The 24635-nt window shown below is 52.5% G+C and overlaps 5 protein-coding genes across 5 annotated transcripts; 3 read left to right on the forward strand and 2 right to left on the reverse strand.

Annotated features, from left to right (window-relative positions):
* Positions 1 to 1479: 1479 nt before the first annotated feature.
* On the forward strand, positions 1480 to 1835 carry IUM83_09112 (CAMK/CAMKL/AMPK protein Kinase; the record flags this gene model as incomplete). Its single annotated transcript, XM_067933532.1, has 2 exons — positions 1480 to 1754; positions 1820 to 1835. The coding sequence occupies 2 exons, from the start codon at positions 1480 to 1482 to the stop codon at positions 1833 to 1835; spliced, it is 291 nt and encodes a 96-aa protein (XP_067800007.1).
* Positions 1836 to 2322: 487 nt separating this feature from the next.
* Positions 2323 to 3717, reverse strand: IUM83_09113 (Acyltransferase family; the record flags this gene model as incomplete). Its single annotated transcript, XM_067933533.1, has 1 exon — positions 2323 to 3717. One exon carries the CDS (start codon positions 3715 to 3717, stop codon positions 2323 to 2325), a length of 1395 nt encoding a protein of 464 aa, XP_067800006.1.
* A 1910-nt stretch (positions 3718 to 5627) lies between these two features.
* On the reverse strand, positions 5628 to 6992 carry IUM83_09114 (xylose isomerase; the record flags this gene model as incomplete). Its single annotated transcript, XM_067933534.1, has 1 exon — positions 5628 to 6992. The coding sequence occupies one exon, from the start codon at positions 6990 to 6992 to the stop codon at positions 5628 to 5630; it is 1365 nt and encodes a 454-aa protein (XP_067800005.1).
* Positions 6993 to 9266: 2274 nt separating this feature from the next.
* On the forward strand, positions 9267 to 10631 carry IUM83_09115 (xylose isomerase; the record flags this gene model as incomplete). The annotated part of the gene is made up of 1 exon (XM_067933535.1): positions 9267 to 10631. One exon carries the CDS (start codon positions 9267 to 9269, stop codon positions 10629 to 10631), a length of 1365 nt encoding a protein of 454 aa, XP_067800004.1.
* Positions 10632 to 12705: 2074 nt separating this feature from the next.
* Positions 12706 to 13830, forward strand: IUM83_09116 (Acyltransferase family; the record flags this gene model as incomplete). The annotated part of the gene is made up of 1 exon (XM_067933536.1): positions 12706 to 13830. One exon carries the CDS (start codon positions 12706 to 12708, stop codon positions 13828 to 13830), a length of 1125 nt encoding a protein of 374 aa, XP_067800003.1.
* Between the last annotated feature and the right edge of the window lie 10805 nt (positions 13831 to 24635).

Here is a 24635-nt window from a genome sequence, read left to right on the forward strand (position 1 = left end):
AGATCAGATCCATGAAGTCAGCCATAAAATATTCAGTGCAAGCCACTCACTGGGAAATCCGGCCTTCAACATCAGCGCTGCTGTGCGAGAAGTGCTGACTGCGACGCTGATCCTTCACTATCCGTCGCTGTTGAAGATTAACCCACGCGGTAAAGTAGTCGCGAAGATTGAGCACTGCGCCGAGGAATCCGGAGTGACGACGACCAACCTGCTCACTTGGTCACAGCAGCTCGCAAGATCATCAAACCAAGCAAACGGAGTCACTGAAGACATGACCGAAGGAAGTAAAGGAGCGAAAGCTGCATTCGATCATCAAACGGCCTTGATTGAACGATTAATCGAGCTGAATCGACAACTGGAAGCACGCGTAAACTCGTTAGAATCTGCAAACGACAGTAAAAAAGACGATATAATCGCACGACGAGGTGAGCAAGGATCGAAGCGACTGAGAGAAGAAGAATCAAACGTACCCCAGAAGCGCAGACGCCGTTCGAAGCTGCAACCGCTAACCGACACCTGGTTTGCGTGGTATGCAGGACATCCGCGCGGCTGGAGATGCAACGACAAGCACAAAAAATCAGACGCCAAGCAGCTTGTGGCCTTCTTGAAGCTCTTTATCGAAGATGGATACGTGCTCGACGAATCGTCACCCAGCTACAAGGACGATGTTCGTCAGCTTGGGGAGTTAGCATCAGGCAAGGTCATGGCGTTCTTGCGGTTGCGAAACGTACCCTCATCAGGATCCTGCGCTGTGTTGAAAGCGCTTCGGCAGCTGCATCGCGAAGGAAGCCTGAACGTTCTCATCGGAGACTATCGGAAGCGCCTTGCCATCGGAAGAGTTGTAGATCCTGCACCAGCACACCATCAAAACACACTCAAACAAGTCCCATAGTCCAACACAATAGCACAGTCATTATTCCTCGTGTTTGTTGTTCTTGCTTCCGTTGATGCCGCTTGCGTGGAGGTCTGCATCGTTCATTCAATCATAGAAATTTTACCGATGGGTGGAATCGAACCACCTTCATCCCTTTCGGGGGCTCTTCCATTGAGCTACATCGGTGGGGTTAGACAACAACATCGCAGGATACTTTACACTGGAGTGCTCGACGGGGAATTAACGACCACAGTTCTTCGTGGAAGCGACAACCCTCTTAGGTGCACCGATGCGCGGCACAACCCCCTCAATTCACCCCCCCGGGTGATCAATCGAGCACTGAGTGCGCAGGGCAAACGGCGCAGTCAAACTTACGCGTGCACCACTCATTTGTTAGGTTATTTACGCGCGTAATTACCTGCTGTCATCCTATTTACGAAAACCTTCCCAAATTAGTTCGATATAAAGTTCTGTGATATGGTCGGATTCTGGTCGGAGTTGCATTCACGGTCGGAGACGTGATGATATGGTTGTCGGCTACTTCTATTATTGTGGGTGTATGGTTACACCGAACCTTGCCTAGGTGGACCAAGGAACACGACCTCATGATCCAGCACGGATTCACCAAGAGTACGATTGAGAAGGCGGTAGAAGACAGCGGCATTTCGTTTCGCGAGAGATTCATGCCGGTTTTCGTCCTACTGGGTTCCAAGTACGTGTCAACCCTGATTTTCTCGGCCGGGCTGTACGATGTGATCCACGCTGTACTCAACAAAGAGTACAAGAAGACACCTGCTCAGAAGCCCCCGAAGAGTGTGCACGTTATTTCCAACATGATGCAATTCGACGAGAGTGGCAAGCCGTTGCTTTATGTGGCAAGGTACGATAATATTGGTCGAGTGTACGGTAGTCTTACCAAGGTTGCTAATTATTGCTTTATCACAGCCCATTCACAACATGAACAAGAGTGCGTTTGCTCTGGTTGGCACACACTTTTGGAAGCAGTGCCAGCTCGAAGAGCGCCGCAACATTCTGCTTTTGGGTGATTCCCTTGGTGACGCCGACATGACCAACAGATCCGACTTCACGGAGGACAAGATTGTGCGCTCAACGACGGTGATGATGAAAAACTCGACCTGTACATGCAGCGCTGAGACCTGGTGCTAACGAACGACTCGAGCTTGCTGCCGATCGAGCTTTTGCTGAACCAAGTCAGAGCATAGAAACATCGACGCACGAAGAACTTCCATCAGCTTGAACAATGCTTCAGCTCACAGGTCATACATTGTATGACTAAGGAAAGCACTAGAATGTGAACCAACAACGCTTTCTCGCTAGTAAGTAGATCTGCTTGTTGAGTATCGTAAGATATGTATTGTTTTAACCTGATCCAAGAAAGTATGACGTCTTCAGCAGCTCATGAACCATAAATTAATGCAAACCTAACTTCAAACAGCGTGTTTGCTGGACTGGGGAGAAGGCGGCATTTCCTCATCTATAGACAACTTTGTGGTACTCGACTCGCTCTCATCCTCGTTTCCCTCTCCCAACTGCGGCAGGCTCAGAGATGACTTGGTCGTGTCGCCCTTCCCTGACGCCGTGTCAGGGCTGTTCGATGCCAGTCTATTGAATGTACGTGATAGCCGCTGCGCTAATAGCTGCGACGGATATTCGATCAAGTAGTATGATATCGTCGCCAACAAGATCACGAGACTGAATATCGCGAATGTCTTGTCATAGTAGTTCGTCTCTTTCTTGATTGGTGGAGTGAATATCACGAAGACGTGCAGTAAATACACAGAGAAACTGATTTTGCCCAAGTACCGAAGCACAACCCACTCGAAAATCAACGACACGGTCGACGGCTGCACCATCTCGATCACGAAAAGCAGCGACAACTTGACGCTCGTGAACGGCATGATGTAGTGCGTTTCAGGTTCAAGTGGCATTCCAAACCAGTTGAAAAACAGCCCGCGGAAGACGACGCTGAGGTACGCAGCGATCAACACGGCCTCTACCAGCCGAAGTCCAATGATGTGTAACATGCCGAACTTGAACCCTGTGTTCTTGATTAACGCCTCCAACTTGACGTAGATGACGGCCGCCATGGACCCGGCGATGAAGGTAGGAAGGTGTTGGCTCAACGGCTGAAGATGGAAATTGTTACGTGTAGTGTACAGTCCTTCGTGAATGACCCAAACGTACAGCGGGACGAACGACATCCACCAAAACCGGCGCATCTTCAGCACGGCTAGGACGAACGCCGGTAGAATAAAATAGTACGAGATCTCCAGCGGCAGCGTCCACATGAGGTAGTGTCGGTGCTCCGGGTGGAAGGTGAGTGTCTGGAACAGGTTGAAGTCTTCAGGATTCTTCACTAGGTAGTACCGCTTCTTATACTTGAACGGCAAGAGCCACAGCGTGATCGCTACCAGCGCAAAGAGCGGATACACACGGAAGAACCGCTTGGAGAAGTAGTCAGCCAACGTCCACCCCCACTTACGGCACGAAGCTTGTTCTGCCAGGAGTTTGCTGCCTTTCTTCATGAAGATCATGGTGAGCAGAAACGATGACAGCACGAAGAAGGCGTCGACACCGACGGCGCCCATGTAGATGTCGTGCATGTATCCAGAGTGTTGCGTGACGACAAAGATGACTGCGGCACCTCGAACTCCATCGAGGAACAGAATCTTCGCTACCGGCGACGAAGGTGGCGCTACTGGTTCCGTCGCAGGGAAACCTGGGGTCGCTTCGGATGTCTCCGAGTTCTTCACGGAGGCGGATCCATCCTTCTGTGCGCTTTCATCTTCAACCACTTCAACGCGAAGGATAATGTCGGTCATGCCGATTCTCCTCCTTCTTTTCGATGACCTCCGCCAGAATGCGGCAAGTCAAGGAATGCGTTCCTGACAGGAGCCCTATGCCACTCGCCCGCCAATCTTTTAAGGACACAGCTGTGTTATTGCAGCTCGCTGAAGATGGTAAGATTTGCTTGCTGTAACTGCTCCTGCCGTATGCCTGGAGATGATGCGTAAGGCTTGCTTGGTACAGTAATACCAACTTGGTATTACTGTATCCGCTAGAGCTGGCGGAGCTGAAATGTTGAAAATTAAAGGGAGGGGTATACGTCAAGTATTACGTGCGCACTTGGCAGCGCACTAGGCAGAGGTTTCCTGAAACTTTTTTTTTTAAATAAGGTTCTCAGTTCTGGTACAATTTGAAGATTGTAAGATTGCCAGCATACTGTATACATATAATCAACGCATAAACACCAGCTGGCAGAACTGAACCGGCTTATTACATGTATAGCTCTGTTTTATGTACGTTTTACACATGTACTGGGATAGCAGTGGCTGGGAGGTCAACCAGTTAATTGGAGGTTCGGTAACTGCAGCCAGTAACCTTGGCACGTGAATGCTGGGGACCCGGTAACAGCAGTAGGTAACCACGTTGGTAAATGCCGCTGTAACCATTGATCACACGTATACTTTGGTGGTCAACCGGTCACTGTTGTTGTCTTGATGTCCAGTGAATGAAAATCATACGAGCAGTACATGTAAAACGTCAACTTCGACAACGACACTTGTTGTGAGTTGATAGAAAGCTAGGGTTCAGGGTCACCTATTACGTCCTGAGTCGAAGAAATTATTCCGTATTGATTCGCCAAAGTATAGTAGTATTGTGGTACATATTGTGCTTTGCACGAACTTTGGCATGCGATTAAGGGCTCTAAACCAACGAACAAATCCTTCGCGATGATCATATATCGCAGCCTAACTCTAGTTAAAAATAAGCTAATCAACTGCCAGTCCCAAGCACAACGCAGAACAAGAATAGACCGGTTGCCACTGCAAGAATAGATCGGCTGTCCCTGCAAGAATGGCTGCAAGAATAGAACTTCTTGTACTAAGCATCGATTTCGGCGGGGACACTTTCTCTCGCTCTCTTCGTCAGGACCTTGCGCGTTAAACCAAGCTCGAATTTCAGCGCACGGCATATAGTAGCAGTAGAAATGTGTGGTAGTGCAGGAAACGCTGGCTTTAAAGCTGCTTGCAGCTCCTCGATATAAAAACAGGGGTGTTCTTCGACGAAGCCCTTCACAAACTTGATAGTCTCTAGAGGCCAGCGCGTCTTCCGTTCGATTCGAGCGTTTGGAATGACGTTACCACGCCGACGGAACAGATAGCCCCAGCGAGAGATAGACCGCGTTGACACTCCCATCACTGAAGCCACAACCGTTAGATCAATATCGTAGAGGTAGGTTAGTACGATAGATCGCCAGCGCATGTCAATCGATATCATGATCGGCTGAAAAGCAATCAGACGAAGCAAGCGAGTTAGAATGTCAGGACCGTAGTATTGTCGGATTTACTCCAGCCATTCAACGGCATAACTCAACGTTAACTCGTTGTCTTAGCGGCTATTCTATCTTAAATCGACGAGGTAGTCTCCTAACTCAATGATGGGCTTATTTGCTAAAACAACGAATTACGTCGTTGTTTAGACAGAAACACAATACGTAGTACGCATAATAACATGATGTCTGAATGAGCTTACACGTAGAAAGATAACCAAAATGGATGCAGCTAGCAGCACTTCACGCATTTTCTTAGTTATTCAACACACGCTACAACCTTCATCACCTGTACGGTGTACACCCCCTTCGTCTGCTTCACGAACTGCAGCTCTCGCGACCGCACAACCAGTGATTGTGTGTCCGCTAAGATTACCGCACCCAACCTGTCCGCTACGATTACTGCACGCCGCGGAACAGCAGCAGCTCCGCCAGCTCCTGCTTGCCCGACACGTGGTCCGGCTCGCCCGCCTCCTTGGCGTAGGCCGCCACCTCCTCCAGCGTGGCGCGGCCCTCCTCGATGCGCTCGCCCAGCGCGCTCTTCCACGACGCGTAGCGCTGCTTGACCATGTCGCCCAGCTCGTTCTTCTGCAGCAGCTTGGCGGCCTGGCGCAGGCCGCGCGCGAAGCAGTCCATGGAGCCGATGTGCGCGATGAAGATGTCCTCGAGGTCCGTGGACTCGCGGCGCACCTTGGCGTCGAAGTTGAGGCCTCCGGGCGCGAGGCCGCCGATCTCGACGAGCTTCTTCATGACGAGCACGGCCTTCTTCTCGTCCATGAGGAACTGGTCCGTGTCCCAGCCGACGAGCGGGTCGCCCGTGTTGCAGTCCACGGAGCCCAGCATCTTGTAGCTGGCGGCGTAGTAGATGTCGTGCTCGTAGTCGTGGCCCGCGAGCGTCGTGTGGTTGGGCTCGATGTTGAGCTTGAAGTCGTTCTGCAGGCCGTAGGTGTGCAGGAAGGCGATGACCGTGGCGGCGTCGTAGTCGTACTGGTGCTTCATGGGCTCGCGCGGCTTGGGCTCGACGAGGAACTGGAAGGTGGCGCCCAGCTCCTTCTTGTAGGCCACCACGAGCTTGAAGAAGGCGGCCATGTGGTCCAGCTCCATCTTCATGTCGGTGTTGAGGATGCTCTGGAAGCCCTCGCGGCCGCCCCAGAAGACGAAGTTCTGGCCGCCCAGCTTGAGCGTGATCTCCATGGCCTTCTTGACGCGCGCCGCCGCGTGCGCGAACACCTTCATGTCCGGGTTGGTGCTGGCGCCGTTCATGAAGCGGCGGTGGCCGAAGAGGTTGGTGGTCCCCCAGAGGCACTTGACGCCCGTCTGGTTCTGCTTCTCGAGCAGGTAGTCCGAGACGTCGTCCAGCAGGCTCTGGGACTCGTCGAGCGTGGCGCCCTCGGCGACGAGGTCCACGTCGTGGAACGTGTAGTACTTGACGCCGAGCTTGGTGAACATCTCGAAGGCGGCGTCGGCCTTGCACTTGGCGGCCTCGAGCAGGCGCTCGCGCGGCGACAGCGACAGCGAAGCGGCGTCCAGCGCCTCGTTCCACGCGCGGTTCGTGTACGTCTCGCCGCCGAACGGGTCGCCGCCCGTGTTGCCGAACGTGTGCCAGTAGCAGACGGCGAAGCGGCACCACTCCTCCATGGTCTTGCCCAGGATCACCTCGGACGCGTTGTACTCGCGGTAGGCGAGCGCGCTCTTGGCGCTGGCGCCCTCGAACGAGACCTTGGGCACGTTGGGGAAGTACTCCTTCACTTGGTGCTGCACCATGGCGTTCGTTGGCTGGCTGGCTGGCGTGTCGGTCGGTTAGTGGCTCGCAGAGGCGCGCGTGTGAGTGTGAAGGGCTCGGCGGATTCGCGAATGAGCAGGGACGCAGACGTCGATGAGCTTGGGGGAGGAGAGTGCTGAGAGGGCCTTCGCCTTGTCTTGGCTGCTGGTGATCCAACGGTGCGCTCTGACTGGCTGGCAACTTCAAGGTCGCCGGTCGGAAAACCGGTGCTCGATCGGTTTTCGGTAATCAGATGGTCATCACCTCGGCGTCGTTGAAGCTCGTCAAGATCCGGCGCAACACGGCAGCATTGCTCTCAAACTTGGAGAGTCTGAAGGCACATTAGATCTCTACGGAGCCGCTCGTGGCTGGCTGAGTGGATGTGGTGGGTTCGGCTAGAGACGCCAGACGTGGTGTCGTCAGTGCGGTCTGGGGCGGTTGCGATGGCTGTGGCTATGCGGCAGGGTGCTACCGTTGAAGGCACGGTGCCTGCCAAGTTGGCAGCGCCAAGCAGCGGTTGGGCTACGGTGGGAAGAATGCAATGACGAGCAAATGATGGCGTCGGGGGTATGCGTGCTGGCGCTTCAAACTGCGGTGGATCCGCCGTTCACCCTCATTAGTAGTGCCAGGACCATTTATTATACCATGTACGACCTGAAACCAGCTCACCTGCTTTTGGATTTCATAAACTGCTCGTCTGTATTCAAAACATCTTTACGAGATCTACCAGATTCCGGTATTTTTCTCGATTGAAGGTAAACTTGAAAATCCTTTTCAAAGCCATGAAAGGTGAACGGTGTCCCTGAATGAAGTACACATAGTATTTATCGAAGAGGAGCTATCGTGTGGTTTGGAGAAACTTTGATGTATACCACCCGCTGCGCTGCTTTTGTGGATTGAGCGCGAGCTGTTACAAAATCATGTAGGCTGAGGCTGAAACACATTGGATCGGCGAAAAATGATTACCAGATCTGAGGGAATGCAATCACCGTCAAATGATTACCGCGGCAGCATGATCAATCGCAATCTTTACGCGCAAGGCGTCCTTGTAGACGACGCATTGACGAATCGAGAACTTGCACTGGTATCCATAGTAGCCACGGCTATCTGTCCACGAGAAGACCCCCTAGTTCTGGCACCGTATCCTAGGCAGTACTTAGTAGGCACCACACTGTCCTTTCACGCAAACTGAATGGACAACTTCGGTGGAGGAGGCTTGCTTTCTTACGGTATTTAGTGGACCAACCCACGCGATGTCATCAATTGCAGGTGGGAGCAGTACACGTCCAGCAAGTCAGCGAGACAAAGTGGATCCTCTCGTTGAACGATGAAGAACCTATTTCGCCGCCAGAAATAAATGCACTGTACACTCCAAACACGCAGTGGTGCTCTTACCATCAATTGACGACGTTGACTGGTCTGGTGCCGGCGTAGTAGGCTAATCATTTGATCGTCATTGCACTCCCTCCCGCCGATATTTTTTAGTCGACGAATTTGGTTACAATTTGTGACCAATTTCGTCGACTCACAAGCCTCGCTAACTATCGGTACACTACGTTATGGACGTGGGTTTCCAGAAGGAACTCTCGTCACCTCCCAAGAGTGAAGCGATTTCTTTTTTTTTATCTCGTCGACAGCACTACGGAACTTTTATCGAAAGCATTGATAGCCTCAACCAAATTCGTAATGATGCACAAGCAACAAGTCATCATCCCGACGCCATCATTTGCTCGTCATTGCATTCTTCCCACCGTAGTCCAACCGCTGCTTGGCGCTGCCAACTTGGCAGGCACCGTGCCTTCAACGGTAGCACCCTGCCGCATAGCCACAGCCATCGCAACCGCCCCAGACCGCACTGACGACACCACGTCTGGCGTCTCTAGCCGAACCCACCACATCCACTCAGCCAGCCACGAGCGGCTCCGTAGAGATCTAATGTGCCTTCAGACTCTCCAAGTTTGAGAGCAATGCTGCCGTGTTGCGCCGGATCTTGACGAGCTTCAACGACGCCGAGGTGATGACCATCTGATTACCGAAAACCGATCGAGCACCGGTTTTCCGACCGGCGACCTTGAAGTTGCCAGCCAGTCAGAGCGCACCGTTGGATCACCAGCAGCCAAGACAAGGCGAAGGCCCTCTCAGCACTCTCCTCCCCCAAGCTCATCGACGTCTGCGTCCCTGCTCATTCGCGAATCCGCCGAGCCCTTCACACTCACACGCGCGCCTCTGCGAGCCACTAACCGACCGACACGCCAGCCAGCCAGCCAACGAACGCCATGGTGCAGCACCAAGTGAAGGAGTACTTCCCCAACGTGCCCAAGGTCTCGTTCGAGGGCGCCAGCGCCAAGAGCGCGCTCGCCTACCGCGAGTACAACGCGTCCGAGGTGATCCTGGGCAAGACCATGGAGGAGTGGTGCCGCTTCGCCGTCTGCTACTGGCACACGTTCGGCAACACGGGCGGCGACCCGTTCGGCGGCGAGACGTACACGAACCGCGCGTGGAACGAGGCGCTGGACGCCGCTTCGCTGTCGCTGTCGCCGCGCGAGCGCCTGCTCGAGGCCGCCAAGTGCAAGGCCGACGCCGCCTTCGAGATGTTCACCAAGCTCGGCGTCAAGTACTACACGTTCCACGACGTGGACCTCGTCGCCGAGGGCGCCACGCTCGACGAGTCCCAGAGCCTGCTGGACGACGTCTCGGACTACCTGCTCGAGAAGCAGAACCAGACGGGCGTCAAGTGCCTCTGGGGGACCACCAACCTCTTCGGCCACCGCCGCTTCATGAACGGCGCCAGCACCAACCCGGACATGAAGGTGTTCGCGCACGCGGCGGCGCGCGTCAAGAAGGCCATGGAGATCACGCTCAAGCTGGGCGGCCAGAACTTCGTCTTCTGGGGCGGCCGCGAGGGCTTCCAGAGCATCCTCAACACCGACATGAAGATGGAGCTGGACCACATGGCCGCCTTCTTCAAGCTCGTGGTGGCCTACAAGAAGGAGCTGGGCGCCACCTTCCAGTTCCTCGTCGAGCCCAAGCCGCGCGAGCCCATGAAGCACCAGTACGACTACGACGCCGCCACGGTCATCGCCTTCCTGCACACCTACGGCCTGCAGAACGACTTCAAGCTCAACATCGAGCCCAACCACACGACGCTCGCGGGCCACGACTACGAGCACGACATCTACTACGCCGCCAGCTACAAGATGCTGGGCTCCGTGGACTGCAACACGGGCGACCCGCTCGTCGGCTGGGACACGGACCAGTTCCTCATGGACGAGAAGAAGGCCGTGCTCGTCATGAAGAAGCTCGTCGAGATCGGCGGCCTCGCGCCCGGAGGCCTCAACTTCGACGCCAAGGTGCGCCGCGAGTCCACGGACCTCGAGGACATCTTCATCGCGCACATCGGCTCCATGGACTGCTTCGCGCGCGGCCTGCGCCAGGCCGCCAAGCTGCTGCAGAAGAACGAGCTGGGCGACATGGTCAAGCAGCGCTACGCGTCGTGGAAGAGCGCGCTGGGCGAGCGCATCGAGGAGGGCCGCGCCACGCTGGAGGAGGTGGCGGCCTACGCCAAGGAGGCGGGCGAGCCGGACCACGTGTCGGGCAAGCAGGAGCTGGCGGAGCTGCTGCTGTTCCGCGGCGTGCAGTAATCGTAGCGGACAGGTTGGGTGCGGTAATCTTAGCGGACACACAATCACTGGTTGTGCGGTCGCGAGAGCTGCAGTTCGTGAAGCAGACGAAGGGGGTGTACAGGTGATGAAGGTTGTAGCGTGTGTTGAATAACTTCTAAGGAAATGTGCGTAGTGGAGCTAGCTGCAACCTGTTGAATTTGTCGATGAGGAGATGGATACGATCGATGCTCAAATCGGTTAACAAGGGGGTGTTGCTGTGACACTGAAGAGGCCAGGCTTGCGTTGGGCAACTCGGACAAAACAAAAAGGCAAATTTACACCGGTATTCAATGTGGAAGCAATCAAGAATTCCGTGACGCAATGGAGCCGTCGACTGTATGGCCCAGACTGTACGGCCCATACAGTCAACGGCTCCATTGCGTAACGGAATTCTTGGTACACTGGCATACGGAGCCATTCACGTAGACATCATGAAAGTGTAGCGCTGTATTGCATTCAACGCCTGAACGGTTGATACTACGTGTAACGTACTACGATACCAAACAAGGGGATAATAGTAGCACTGTACCCAGTACTTGCTGTGTATATCTTTGATGACGAAACTTTGTCTAAAGTGCTGCTTTGATCAACTGCACAGTACAATGTCAGGGTCACCTGTCGAGTGACAACGCGCATTCAGACAATTTTCTCACCTCCATATGTACATTTTATGAATTCATGATTCCAACCCCAGATCAATTTTGTAACCCTATAGCGATAGCTACATATATAGGGTAAAATCGCGCGTAGAATCTGAAATTGAGGTTAGTTTTGGCCAGTTTCGATGTATAAAGGACGGCGTAAAAGTTAGATGTATCATTTTTGCAGGAATAGCGTGATGTCATTGGCTACAAGTGCAAAACACCTGTAAATTTGTGTACACAGCATGATCAAATCAGGTTAGGATACTCGTTTTAACGCTTAACATTTAAAAAGATAGATCCATACGTATTTAAACAGTGAGTGTGCAAAGGATTTGTTACAGCTGATGCCCTTTCCTATAGCCATTATAATATGCATCAAAACTCTCCACGGCCCCAACCGACCTGGAAGGTGGTCATTGGTATGCATTGTTGTTCGTCCTCCACGGCTTATTTGGCGGATCGAACAAGTAATTTGATAGCTGAAACACTTGGCTTTCTATTGCGGGTCTTTTGGCTGTATTCGTCTGAAAACTCGCTTCACAATTTAATGTGGGGGGTTGGTATCATTCATTCAGTATTAACGGGCGACATACGGAGCACATCAACGCCGTAGATCTAAGAACATTGTACTGTCGGGAAGCTACTGTACAAATTGTACATTGTACTGCAATGTGTTGATTCAATCAATTTGATTGAGGTACCACTGTACAGCCCAGAGAGCCATCATCGGAATTGCGAACTCGCTATTCAATCGAATAGTCAGAAGAGTGCTTCCAAACGTTAGAGCGGCCTACGTAACATCAATGCGCAAAGATACTTACCTCACTCCAGCCTGCGTGTGTTAGTCTCGCGAGTCTACCAGTACACGAAGCATTCTTATCCAGCACATCTAGAATGGAAATGGTGCTCTTTCACGTTGGAATGTCACCTTGTTATCGAACTGTACTCGGACACCAGCCGGCGATTGTGCATTGATTATTTTTGAATACACATGTCTCTGATCGGGCAGTTCCTCATCCACTGTTGCTACCATCCCTCATGTTTTCTCCGTGTAATCGCTGGATTAGACTGCGAGTTGAATCCACGAGTTTTTGTAGTGTATCGTTCTGTGGAGCACTCATTTCCAGTTTTTGGCTCGAGCAACACGCGTCTTCCTGCACAAGTGCACTAAAATGCTTTGGCAGCAGTCAGACATAACGATAAACGTCCAAGCGGCAGATGACGGAAAGACCCAGCAGGGTGGAGTAGTTCTTGCAAGCAAACACGACCCAAAGACCACCGAAACCAGTCAAGGTTTCCCTCGGAGTACCCCAGTAGCGCCACCTTCGTCGCCGGTAGCGAAGATTCTGTTCCTCGATGGAGTTCGAGGTGCCGCAGTCATCTTTGTCGTCACGCAACACTCCGGATACATGCACGACATCTACATGGGCGCCGTTGGCGTCGACGCCTTCTTCGTGTTGTCATCGTTTCTGCTCACCATGATCTTCATGAAGAAAAGCGTCAAGCTCCTGGCAGAACAAGCCTCGTACCGCAAATGGGGGTGGACGTTGGCTGACTACTTCTCCAAGCGGTTCTTCCGTGTGTACCCGCTCTTTGCGCTGGTAGCGGTCACGCTATGGCTCTTGCCGTTCGAGTACAAGAAGCGGTACTACCTAGTGAAGAGTCCTGAAGACTTCAACCTGTTCCAGACACTCACCTTCCACCCGGAGCACCGACACTACCTCATGTGGACGCTGCCGCTGGAGATCTCGTACTATTTTATTCTACCGGCGTTCGTCCTTGCCGTGGTGAAGATGCGCCGGTTTTGGTGGATGTCGTTCATCCCGCTGTACGTTTGGGTCATTCATGAAGGACTGTACAACACGCGAAGCAACTTTTATCGCCAGCCATTGAGCCAACACCTTCCTACCTTCGTCGCCGGGTCCATGGCGGCCGTCATCTACGTCAAGTTGGAGGCGTTAATCAAGAACACAGGGTTCAAGTTCGGCATGTTACACATCATTGGACTTCGGCTGGTAGAGGCCGTGTTGATCGCTGCGTACCTCAGCGTCGTCTTCCGTGGACTGTTCTTCAACTGGTTGGGAATGCCGCTTCAGCCGTCACAATACTACTTCATGCCGTTCACGAGCGTCAAGTTGTCGCTGCTTTTCGTGATCGAGATGGTGCAGCCGTCGACCGTGTCGTTGATTTTCGAGTGGGTTGTGCTTCGGTACTTGGGCAAGATTAGCTTCTCTGTGTACTTGCTGCACGTGTTCGTCATTTTCACGCCGTCGGTGAAACAGCAGGTCAACTACTACGACAAGACGTTCGCGATATTCGGTCTGGTGTTCATGTTGGCGACGGCTTCGTACTACTTGATCGAGTATCCGTCGCAGCTACTGGCGCAGCGCCTTTCACGCGTGTTTTCTGCGCGAGCGGCCTGTGAGCACCAGAAGGTTCCTGATGAAAGTGACACTGAATCCGACGAAGCTGGGACGGAGAAATCGTCGGCCACGCTACTAGATAAGAGGGAGGGCGTTGCAGCGTCGGTGTAAGCAGATTAAATCAAGTCCATACTGCATTGTAGTTACTCGAAATGAACCTGAAAAAATGTTTTTCGTATGTATCCTATGAGAGACCGGTCATATCGTTGTGCATAACCAGATATGATAGGTCATATTCTAGCTGGAGCGGCAATACTACAGAAAGCAGCTTCGTGCTACGCCGCATGATGGCCAATTGGTAATGGTTTTCAATGCGAGAGCTTTACGCTCGCTCGTTCACCACCAGTGCTGTGTTGTTATACTACAGTAAGTAGTATAACCACACAGCACCAGGATCTCGTACGGCACGAGTAGCAATTCGAACGTGTCATTTTCTAAACTCGCAAATAGTTATTTTAGAAATAGCAACGTGAGTAAGTATTAGTTTTCTGTAGTACAATCCAAAATCGAACTAACTATAATTAAGTAATAACATTATTTGTCGCGTTTATTGTGCCTTTCTGACGTTTTGCCGATGCTTTGCAAGGGTTAGATCGGTACTTGCGATGTAAATCGGATTTTGTAAAATGGGGGTAGAGCATTGTAAAACGTACCCAGCTCCTCGCGATTTCATCCAATCAAGATGCGACACTTCATTTTGTGGTCACCGGCTGGCCGGCTGGCCAGAAGCCCTCATTCAGAATCAAGCTGGCCTGGGAGGACGACGCTGAGGACGCACCAAGGACGACGCCAAGGACGGCGACCACGGCGACTACCACTGCCGCCACTGACTTCTGCATCTGAGGGCTACTTGCCCGCGCTGTTCTCGCCAAGAAGCGCCCTCGTAGCTTAACGGAAAAGCCCCGATTGCGGTGATAGAGGTTCAATTCCTCTCGAGGGCAAAACTATTGAGAGCATCTGGCGATGGTGCTAGACAAGAGAGTGAGGCCGGGAGCGTCAGCAGATGCGAAGCAACTGTGCGTGAGCAGATGCGGTGCGGGAGATACTAGCGTGGGTGGATGCAAGGCTGAGCCAGCAAGGATATGGCTTGGTGTGTGTAAACTAATGGCTTCGGGCTCGTACCTTTGGTTTAACTCTGTGAACAGCACCTTAGCAAAAACTTCGGAAGCGGGAGAGGCCAGCGCCAAGCAATCCCGCGCGCTTTAGCAGATTAGAGGTGTTGGTATGCATCAGTCACTACCGCTTTCGCTATGCACGAATCAATTCCGCTTCCTGACAGTTTAACGTGCCGCTTGTTCATAAAGAATGGGCAAGCTTACGGCTCCGGTCGTAACAAGGTGCCTTCTTCACCTGCGATTGTGTTCAGTGTAGCGGAAGGTTATCCAGCGCTACGCGTCAAGTTACAGGAGCTTTTTGAGAGCAAGCTACCCGACCAATGGAACTCCGAGTTTCTCGTCTACTACAAGCCTACAAACAACGCCTATCAGAAGGATTTTCAGGTGTTGTCCAGCGATAGCAGTGTGATGCAAGTTCAACTCGAAACAGCATGGCACAAGGCAAGGCTTCGAAGCGGAGGGCAAGCGGTTTCGTACTAGAGCTTTTCATCTACGTACCAAGGCCAGCTGAACAAACTGCGTCGCTTCGACGGGCGACTGCCGCGCGCATACAGGAGCAAATGCCACGATTATCCGAGGTGCTACGCGAGCAAGGAATATCAGCAGGGCCTGCTACACAGATCTACGTGGCTACCACGCAAGCAAGGCTTCCCGAGGGCGCTCCGGTTGTAGTGCCGAATAACACGACATTCCGCCAGCTGCAGCATGTCGATATGCAGCAGGCTGCAATAGAAGAAGGTCAACAAGAGGCACAACGATTAGATAGTGCAGAGTATCAGCTCATTCGTGTGAAGATTCAAGATGTACCCGTCGCGATGCAGGTGAACATCAGCGACCTACGCGCAGCGCTTGGCCTTCCCAGCTACAGCTTGCGCTGTAGTGGGTCTAACTTGACTCACTACTTTAGCTTACACGTTGCGCAATGTGTATGAGGAAGCGTAAGTACTTAGTAATTACTTAGGTTAATTATATTTGAATACACAAATATAAGTTAAGTAAGAAAGGATTCCAAGTGACTTAGATTAGGTAAAATGAGAACTGTATTGTTTGTGAATTGATCTTCCTCTAAAATGTGCTAAAAACTGTTTATCGTCTATGAAAGGGGTTGACAGCGGCTGGCTGTCAGAGCCCCGCTAATATGCATGTCTCTGATTGGTAGAAAGATGCTGCTTTCTACCAATAGGATCTTTGGGTATGTGTGGACCACTAATTGTGGTGGCCCACTTCAATGTATCCATTGGTGTGTCTTACACCAATGTGAGGAAGTATCTAAAACCTTTAACAGATATTTATCTGTTAAACCATAAGTGACAAATGTCATGCACAAGTGACAGTTGTCACTTGTGACCGTTATCGTGCACAAGTGACTGTTGTCACTTGTGTGTGTAACCCCGTTACACCATCCCCCCGTTAAGCTTAGACGTGTCGGTCTCGACACGTCAATTAATATTGACTGCTTGTCAATTGTTTGTGCTGGGGTTTCCGTGCTCATCCGCAATGAGCACGATCAAGCTGAAGACCACCATTGCAACAGAGTGTAAACTCTCTGTTGCTGTGTACAATGCGCGGTAGCGCGAGGTGCGCCGCTACCACGGGGACAGACAACACAGTGTCTGTGTACGATTCTTCGATGTCGACCGCGTCTATGCGTCGACATCTCTAAGCGAATTTCTGTTGCTTACCGTGATCGGGTAAGCAAGCGCCAAAGCACTTCGAGTCCTTCTCGAAGTGGCAAGTATTAGCAACTCCACGCTGTTGCGGTGGAGGCTGGTATCCGTGCGCCGTGCGCACTGTCCGTCCAGGTGGCGGTGCATATTAGCAACCGCGACCACAACAGGTATACTATATGTATACCTGAGAGCTTCAATGATCTCCGTGCTAATTATCTAGCACGCGAGTCGTCAGGCGTTGTAGATTACTACAGCGCTCGCACTACCTTCTTGCTGGTAGTGCGTGTTGGGTTTCGTACTCCTTCACCATGTCCGGAACGTCTTCCATCAGGACGTTCCGTGGTTCCCACGTGTCGTGTTGGGGAGGGAAACCTCTCCAACGAATGCGAAAACAATCCGGACCTCGGATTGTTTTCCTATGATCAACAATTCGCTGGACGATCCAGCGAATTTCTCCGCGTGCGTCTCGCAGCGGTGGCGGAGGTGGTGGAAACACGCCCCGATGGTCAACGCCGTGTCGACCTTCATCTCGTGTTGCTCCACGACCAAGTGATGGTCGTGGAGTACATTCAGAGCGCGGCGGTTGCCGCTCTGTTCCTTCGTGTCCCGGCTCTGGCGGTCTCCCAGACCGCCTTGAACGTGCCGGTCGGGCTGTAGGCCCGACTGTATTAACTGCTCCAGCGCGACTACGCGCTGGAGAGGAGGGCTTCCCCCTGTCGAGTCTGTCTCTTCGGGTCAGACGAGCCACTTGGCTCGTGCTGGAGGTATGGCTTTAACCGCCCGACATAAAATGTCGGGTGGAGGCGCATGCTAGACGGTATGTCTAGCGTGTATGCGTTACCGTGGCGTGCCATCACCGTGAATGGCCCGATGAAGCGCGGAGCAAGCTTGCTTGCTCCGAAATCCGAAACAGCATGTTTAGGCAGGTTTTGAGTAGATAACAAAACCAATGAATCCAATTTGAATTCATGTGTGTTGCCCCTGCCAATATTATCGGCGTTCAGCTTCTGTTTGTCCACAGAAGCTGCAATCGTGTCCTGGACAAACCGAATTACGGCTTGTTTTTGATTGATGAAGTCAATCGCATCCGAGCTGAACTCGTTCAGCTCGCTCTCCGCAAGAGGCCCGGCCTCTGCGTGGTTCTTCGCGGTGTCTGCGCCCTGCGCAGACCCGTGGTCCTTGTTCCTTGTGGAGTCTGTGCTCTGCACAGACTCGTTTTCCTTGTTCTGGGGGTCAGCGCACTGCGCTGACCGTTGGTTCTTCCTGCCAAGGTCTGCGCCACGCGCAGACCTGGTTGTCGTGGTCCTTGTTGTCGCGGCTGACACTGTGCAAGTGTCAGTGGCTTTTTGCGACTGCTGTGTTGCAGTCGTAGATCCTCCCCCACTTAAAGTGGGAGCCACCACTCCGAGTAAACTCGGCAGACGGGGATGCCGCATGGCATTCACATAAAACGGTGTATGCCCGGTCGAGGTATGCACCGAGTTATTGATGGCGAATTCCACCATCGACAAGCACTCGCTCCAGTATTGGAACGAGTGAGCGTAGCTCTTCAAAATGTCGACGAGCACGCGGTTCACGCGCTCGGTTTGGCCGTCCGTCTGCGGATGGTCCGCAGTCGACATTGAAAGCTGGCTCCCAAGAAGTGTAAACACTTCTTGCCACAGGTGCGCTGTGAAGCGCGGGTCTCTGTCCGACACAATGTCGGACGGCATGCCATGGTGTTTGAACACCATGTCGACGAACAGACGGGCCGTCTGCTTCGCGGTCACCTCTGCCGGCACCGCAGCAAGATGTACCATCTTGCTGAAGCGGTCGACGAAGACCACAACACCGGTATTCCCTCCGCTGTCCGGGGGAAGACCAAAGATGAAGTCCAATGACATGGACTTCCAACACTCCGACGGAGTCGGTAGTGATTGTAATGGAGCCTGCGCAAACGGCGCAGGCTTTACGCGTTGGCACACCTCGCAAGCACGGACGTACTTGCGCACCCACTTGTACTGGTGGTGCCAGTAGAAGTCACGCGTGAGAAGGACGTATGTCTTCTCACGTCCGAGATGTCCCGCAGACGGGGCATCATGATACTCGTACATGATCCTGAGTCGCAGGTCATGGTCATTTGGCACGACAACGCGATCCGCGTTGTCGTCGACTGCATTGTAAAGCAGTAGTCCTTCGTGCACACGAAAGCGGTGTGCACGCGCTCGAAGGTGCTTGGGCAGCTTCTGACGGGACTTGTCAGAAGGCGCTGTGCCATAGGCCAGCAAGAGTTTCGCGTCCGCGTCGTGCGCGTACGCGGCCTTCACGTCGTCCAACAGAGACGACGTGGGTGTGCTCGTTCGCATGGCGTCAATGGCATTGACGCCAACAGCTTCTGCATAGTCCGGCCGACGTGATAACGTGTCGGCCACTACATTCAATCTTCCGGGTTTGTATTCGACCCGGAAGTTATACTCCGCAAAGAATGAGAGCCATCTCGCCATTCTTTGTGATATGTGTGGCGACTTCACTGCGGTGCGCAGTGAAGCATGGTCGGTGTAGACCACAAATGGTCTACTTCCAAGTAGATACACTCGGAACTTTGCGAGTGCATATTTCATGGCAAGGAGTTCCTTGTCATGTACCGGATAATTACGCTCAGCTGCTTTCAGCTGACGCGGCTGGTAATAGACGACACGATCACGGCCCTCGTGATCGTGCTGCATCAACGCACATCCGATCGCGAAGTCGGATGCGTCACACACTACGTGAAATGGGCGATCTTGGTCAGCCACTGCCAAGATCGGCGCCTCAGTCAAGCCCCGCTTGACTACATCGAATGCCTTTTGGCAATCGGTTGTCCAATTCCACACAGCTTCCTTCTTGAGAAGCTGTGACAGCGGGCGGATCTTGCCCGCATAGTCCTCCACGTACTTGCACAAGTACGTGGCCAAGCCAAGGAACTGCCTCAGTTCCTTGACACTTGAAGGCGTTGGCCATTCATTGATCACTCTGACCTTTTCCGGGTCAGGGCGAACACCATTCTTCCCTACGAGACACCCGAGGACGGGTATCTCGCTCGCCCCGAAGATACACTTCTTCAGGTTCGCGTAGAGCTTATTGCTTTCGCATAAGCTCAAGTAGCTTCCGGAGATGCACCCTGTGCATCTCAATGTCGGTCTTTTCGTCCACAGCCCGGCTGTGGATGAATACATCATCGAAGTAGCTCGGTGCGAAGTCGCGCACCGAGCGCAACAAGTGCGTCACGTACCTGTTGAAAGTCGCAGGGGCATTCTTAAGCCCCTGTGGCATTACTAGCCATTCCCAGAGCATGCCGCTTGGCGTGCTCACTGCCGTGAGAGGGATATCGCTCTCACGCATTAGGATTTGATAAAATCCATCTCGCAAGTCGAGAGCACTGTAAACGGTGCTCCCGGCCATCGAATCGATGATAACATCTTTTCGCGGTATCGGCGTCTGCGCCGGTACCGTCGCGTCGTTCAGCTTGTTGTAGGCATGAACGATGCGCCATCCGCCCTGTGGCTTCTTGACACAGAACGTCGGAGCACTGTGCGGGGACTTTGATTCCCGCACTTGTCCTGCTTTACGACGACTTTCAAAGAAGTCGTCGATCGCTTTCACTTGTTCTCGCGGCAGTGGCCACTGCCGCGTGACACAGTACTTCGTGCCTGGCACGAGATCAATCTCGTGCTGAATGCCCTTATCCTGCGGAAGCTCCGCAGGAATCTCTTCCGGGAGTACGTCTTTGTACTCCCTCAACAATTCGTAATAGGGACTCGACTTCAGCGAGTCCCAACCTTGTTCCTCGAAGCGCTCTCGCTTCGTCTTCGCACTGAGAGTGTCTTCACTCTCAGTGGTACTTCCCATGAAGAGCTGCCTCAGCTCTTCGCTCTCGCTCGCCGTTCTTTCGCTGTCCGAAAGAACGCAGACTTGCTCGATGCGTCCATCGTGCAAGTCGCGCGTGAAGCGCTTCCAGCTCATGGCTGGAAGCGAAGTCAACTCCGACGCCGTCGTCGGAGGACTAGCGAGTTCCATGTCACGATACTGGAATCCAGTATCGGTGCGCGTCAAGACGCTTAGCGTCTTGACATTCGGCGTCACCGCCTCAGTCTGCCCAGCAGACTGTTCTTGTTGCGCCTCGGTCACGGACCGAGACTTGCGCAGCGTTCTCCGCTTGCGCCGTCTTCTTGTTGTGCGGAGCCCGGCTCCGCACAGTTGTTCTTCTGGTCCAGGCCCGGCCGTGGACAGTTGTTCGCCGGCGGACCCTGTCCGCGGGCGCGCGGTATCAAGCCCGGCTTGACCGCATTTTCCTTCGTGCAGCCCGGCTGCACGGTAACGTGTCCCTTCGCCGGCAGACCCTGTCTGCGGGCGCGCGATATCAAGCCCGGCTTGATCGCATGGCGCGTCGTCGTGCAGCCCGGCTGCACGACAGCATGCAAATTGCGTCAGTGCGGTACGTTTGCAACCGTCCGCACTGTTTGCAGCGTCAACTCCCGGAGTTGACACGCCTTCGTCACCTCGACGCCATTCATTGGCGGAGCCCCTCATGACCGAGGGTGCGTCGGCTCCCGGAGCCGACGCGTCGTTGTCGACCTGACCGCTTCGGGTCAGGGACTGTCCCTTACACGCTTGAACGTGGGTACTGGTTCCCGGAACCAGTACATCGTTTTCTTCTGACGTCGGCAGCATTGCCGACGTTGGTTTCACTTGTGCGCGCCCTCGCGCACTTCCTGGGCACTCCGGGACAGCAGCATTAAGCGCTGTCTCGACTGATGAGCCGCGCGCACCTGCTGGTGCGTGCGCTGCGGTAACGTGGCCATCGCTCTCTGTTCCGCAGTCGCGGCCGAAGCACACGAGCGTGCGCTTCTTCCAGTCTATCACCGGGTCATGCCGTGCAAGCCATGGCATGCCCATAACAACGTCGAACTTATCGTCCAGGTCCAGGGCGATAAAGTGTTCGACAAACACTCGTTGTTTGTACGAGAAGCGCACGTTCACGACGCGCTTCTCGGTCTTCACGATGGCACCTGTTGCCAGTCGTACCTCCAGAAGACTTCGAGGTACATTTACTTCCTCGAAGTCAAGTCTCGACAGGCTTCGTAGTCGAACAAAGTTGTTCGACGCGCCTGAATCTACCAAAGCTCGAAGAGAGTCACTCGCTCTCTTCGAGTAAACCTTCAAGATGACTAGGTTCGGCCTGTCATCTTGTTTCTTGCAGTGAGAGCTGGTCTCACTGGCGGCTGCAGTCCTCAGTGTCGCGTGCCCGATGTCGGCACGCGCGACTGCATTACCAGTAGGGCGCCCCGCGCCTACTGGATGTTCGCGTTTTTTGTTGGTCCGCGGCGATGCCTAACATCGCCACGACGGCCACCTCCAGGGGGCATGGGAGCTGTGCACTCCCGTGCAAAGTGACCGATCCTTCCGCAACGGAAGCATCGCACGTTACCTCCCTGCTGCTGGTAACCAGCAGTTGTTGCGTTCGAGAGGTCCATTGGTTCTGGACTTCCCGGCCTCGCTACCGGGCGCGGTTGCGGCCTCGGCACGTTCACATGCAGTTTAGCCTGCCGCAGGCTAAACCCTTCTTGCATGGCAAGAGTAATCGCAGCTTTGAGAGTACTCGGGTACTCTCGGAAGAGATAGGTCTTCACAGGCCCATCTCTAAGCCCCTTCATGAACGTGACGACCTTGGTCGCCTCGTCAATCGGGTTAGTCACGAAATTTGATACCAAATATCGTGCGCGCTGCGCGTAAGCATGGACGTCATGCTTACCCTGCTGAAGGTCGAGGAACTCCGCCCTCGACCGGAACTCGTTTTGCGGGGCTCAAACGCTTGTTTGAGCTCCTCTTTGAACACTTCGTACGCGCTGAAGCACGTAAGATCAGAGAGTCGGCGTCCATACGCCCAACTCCTTGCGCGTCCGCCAAGGCAGGACATGGCGAACGCGACCTTCGACAGCGGGTCGACGATGCGTCGAGCCGCTATGGCTGTGTCGAGTTCGACAAGCCATCGGAGGAGAGGCTCGCCCTCTCTTCCCACGTAGTTGCTTACGCTCAACTTTAATGGTTGAGCACGCGGTGTCGTCCCTGACGACGCCGTCACTGAGGAAGCAGCGTCACGCTGCTCCTTCATGATGAACCCCAGAGCAACACCATGTTGCTCCGTCGGCGATAGCGTACGCAGCATTGTAGCTATCGCCGCTTCTCCAATGACTGTTGACAGTCGTTGGAGGGCCTCCCACTCTGGGTCAGACAGGTGGGGGCAGTCAGCGCGTGCAACATGCGTTGCAGGCGTGTTGGAGCTCTCCATGGGCACCTCCGTGCTCATGTGGTTCTCGGCTCCGCGTTCGTACATCGCGTACGAACGTCAAGCAGTCGGTCGTTGGACGGACTACAAAGTGCTACCAGGTGTGGTGGGTCTAACTTGACTCACTACTTTAGCTTACACGTTGCGCAACGTGTATGAGGAAGCGTAAGTACTTAGTAATTACTTAGGTTAATTATATTTGAATACACAAATATAAGTTAAGTTAGACAAGACTCCAAGTAGCTAGTTTAAGGTAAAATGAGAACTGTATTGTTTGTAAATTGATCTTCCTCTAAAATGTGCTAAAAACTGTTTATCGTCTATGAAAGGGGTTGACAGCGGCTGGCTGTCAGAGCCCCGCTAATATGCATGTCTCTGATTGGTAGAAAGATGCTGCTTTCTACCAATAGGATCTTTGGGTATGTGTGGACCACTAATTGTGGTGGCCCACTTCAATGTATCCATTGGTGTGTCTTACACCAATGTGAGGAAGTATCTAAAACCTTTAACAGATATTTATCTGTTAAACCATAAGTGACAAATGTCATGCACAAGTGACAGTTGTCACTTGTGACCGTTATCGTGCACAAGTGACTGTTGTCACTTGTGTGTGTAACCCCGTTACATGCGCCCTCCGTTTCGCGCACCAGTGAACGTCGATACACCATATCCTGTTGTCAACATGGAGGACACAGATCATCAAGACGGTTAAAGCACCGAATGAAAAGCAGGCATACATTACAGCTAGCTATTCTCAATAGATAAAGCATTTGGCTTGTAACCGCAGTGACTGTACAAGTTTTCTCCAACCTCTTCCTTTTGTCGAGTGCATGCATACATGGCCACGCGTAGCACCGCAAGGGGATCTTCACGGAAGGCCATGTTTGCGTGGCGCTGAATCCAGCGCTTAAGTAGCGAGAAACCAACCTCAATCGGATTGAGGTCGGGAGAGTAAGTAGTTGAATTATACCACAAATGACCGCCCGTTTTTTTTCAAATAATATATTACCACCTACAGGTAATATAACCGTCGAATACCAAAAGTAGTCAAAAAATGGGCAAGCCCTCTCGATACCTTCTGATGCAAAGGAGCATTCTCTTATTTTTCAGACGCTACAATACTTCTAAATATTGTTTCAGCTAATGCACGAATGACTGCCAGTTTTTCAAATATAAAGAACGATCCATCCTGATAGATAAAATATAAAAAAGATATAAATAATCATATATACGATCCAACGATCCAACCATAATTATGTGTGAATATATTATTCCAAGTTCAGGCAGGAAATGTAAAAAGGCACCTAATAAGCCGTTTTGTCATATTGAGAGCCATCATCCGGATTATAAATCATTTACAACTGAATATCATATCCCGAAGCATGGTATTAACCCCTTTAGGGAAAGAAAACACCTATCAGCAATGGATAGAGCGTGGCTATCGAAGCACACATAAATTGTAAATATTTTTTTATCAAGCTAACAAGGCTCTATTTTTTTTCAAAAAATTACTGTCAGCTTACAGCTCATTTAGAGCAGTAAGAAGCTTAGGCATTTTAGTACGAACGAAGTCATTCTTCTTAAGCCATTCGATATAGTTAGGATCAGGGCTTGGATCTGTTTGATCGTTTTATTACAGTACTTGCCCCAAGTTAGCAGGAATGATCCATCATCGTTGCTGAATTTAGACTTGAGGAATTCGGCAATATCAGGATTGGAATCAATAAGAATCTTCTGATTTAGTGGCCAACGACAGTAGCCTGGATCAGAAGCATATACATCTTCAATAACCTTTCCTTTATGCTTTCTAAACGTTAATGAACTCAT

This window comes from Phytophthora cinnamomi (assembly GCF_018691715.1).
Source record: "Phytophthora cinnamomi strain GKB4 chromosome Unknown Contig3, whole genome shotgun sequence".
Classification (NCBI taxonomy): Eukaryota; Oomycota; class Peronosporomycetes; order Peronosporales; family Peronosporaceae; genus Phytophthora; species Phytophthora cinnamomi.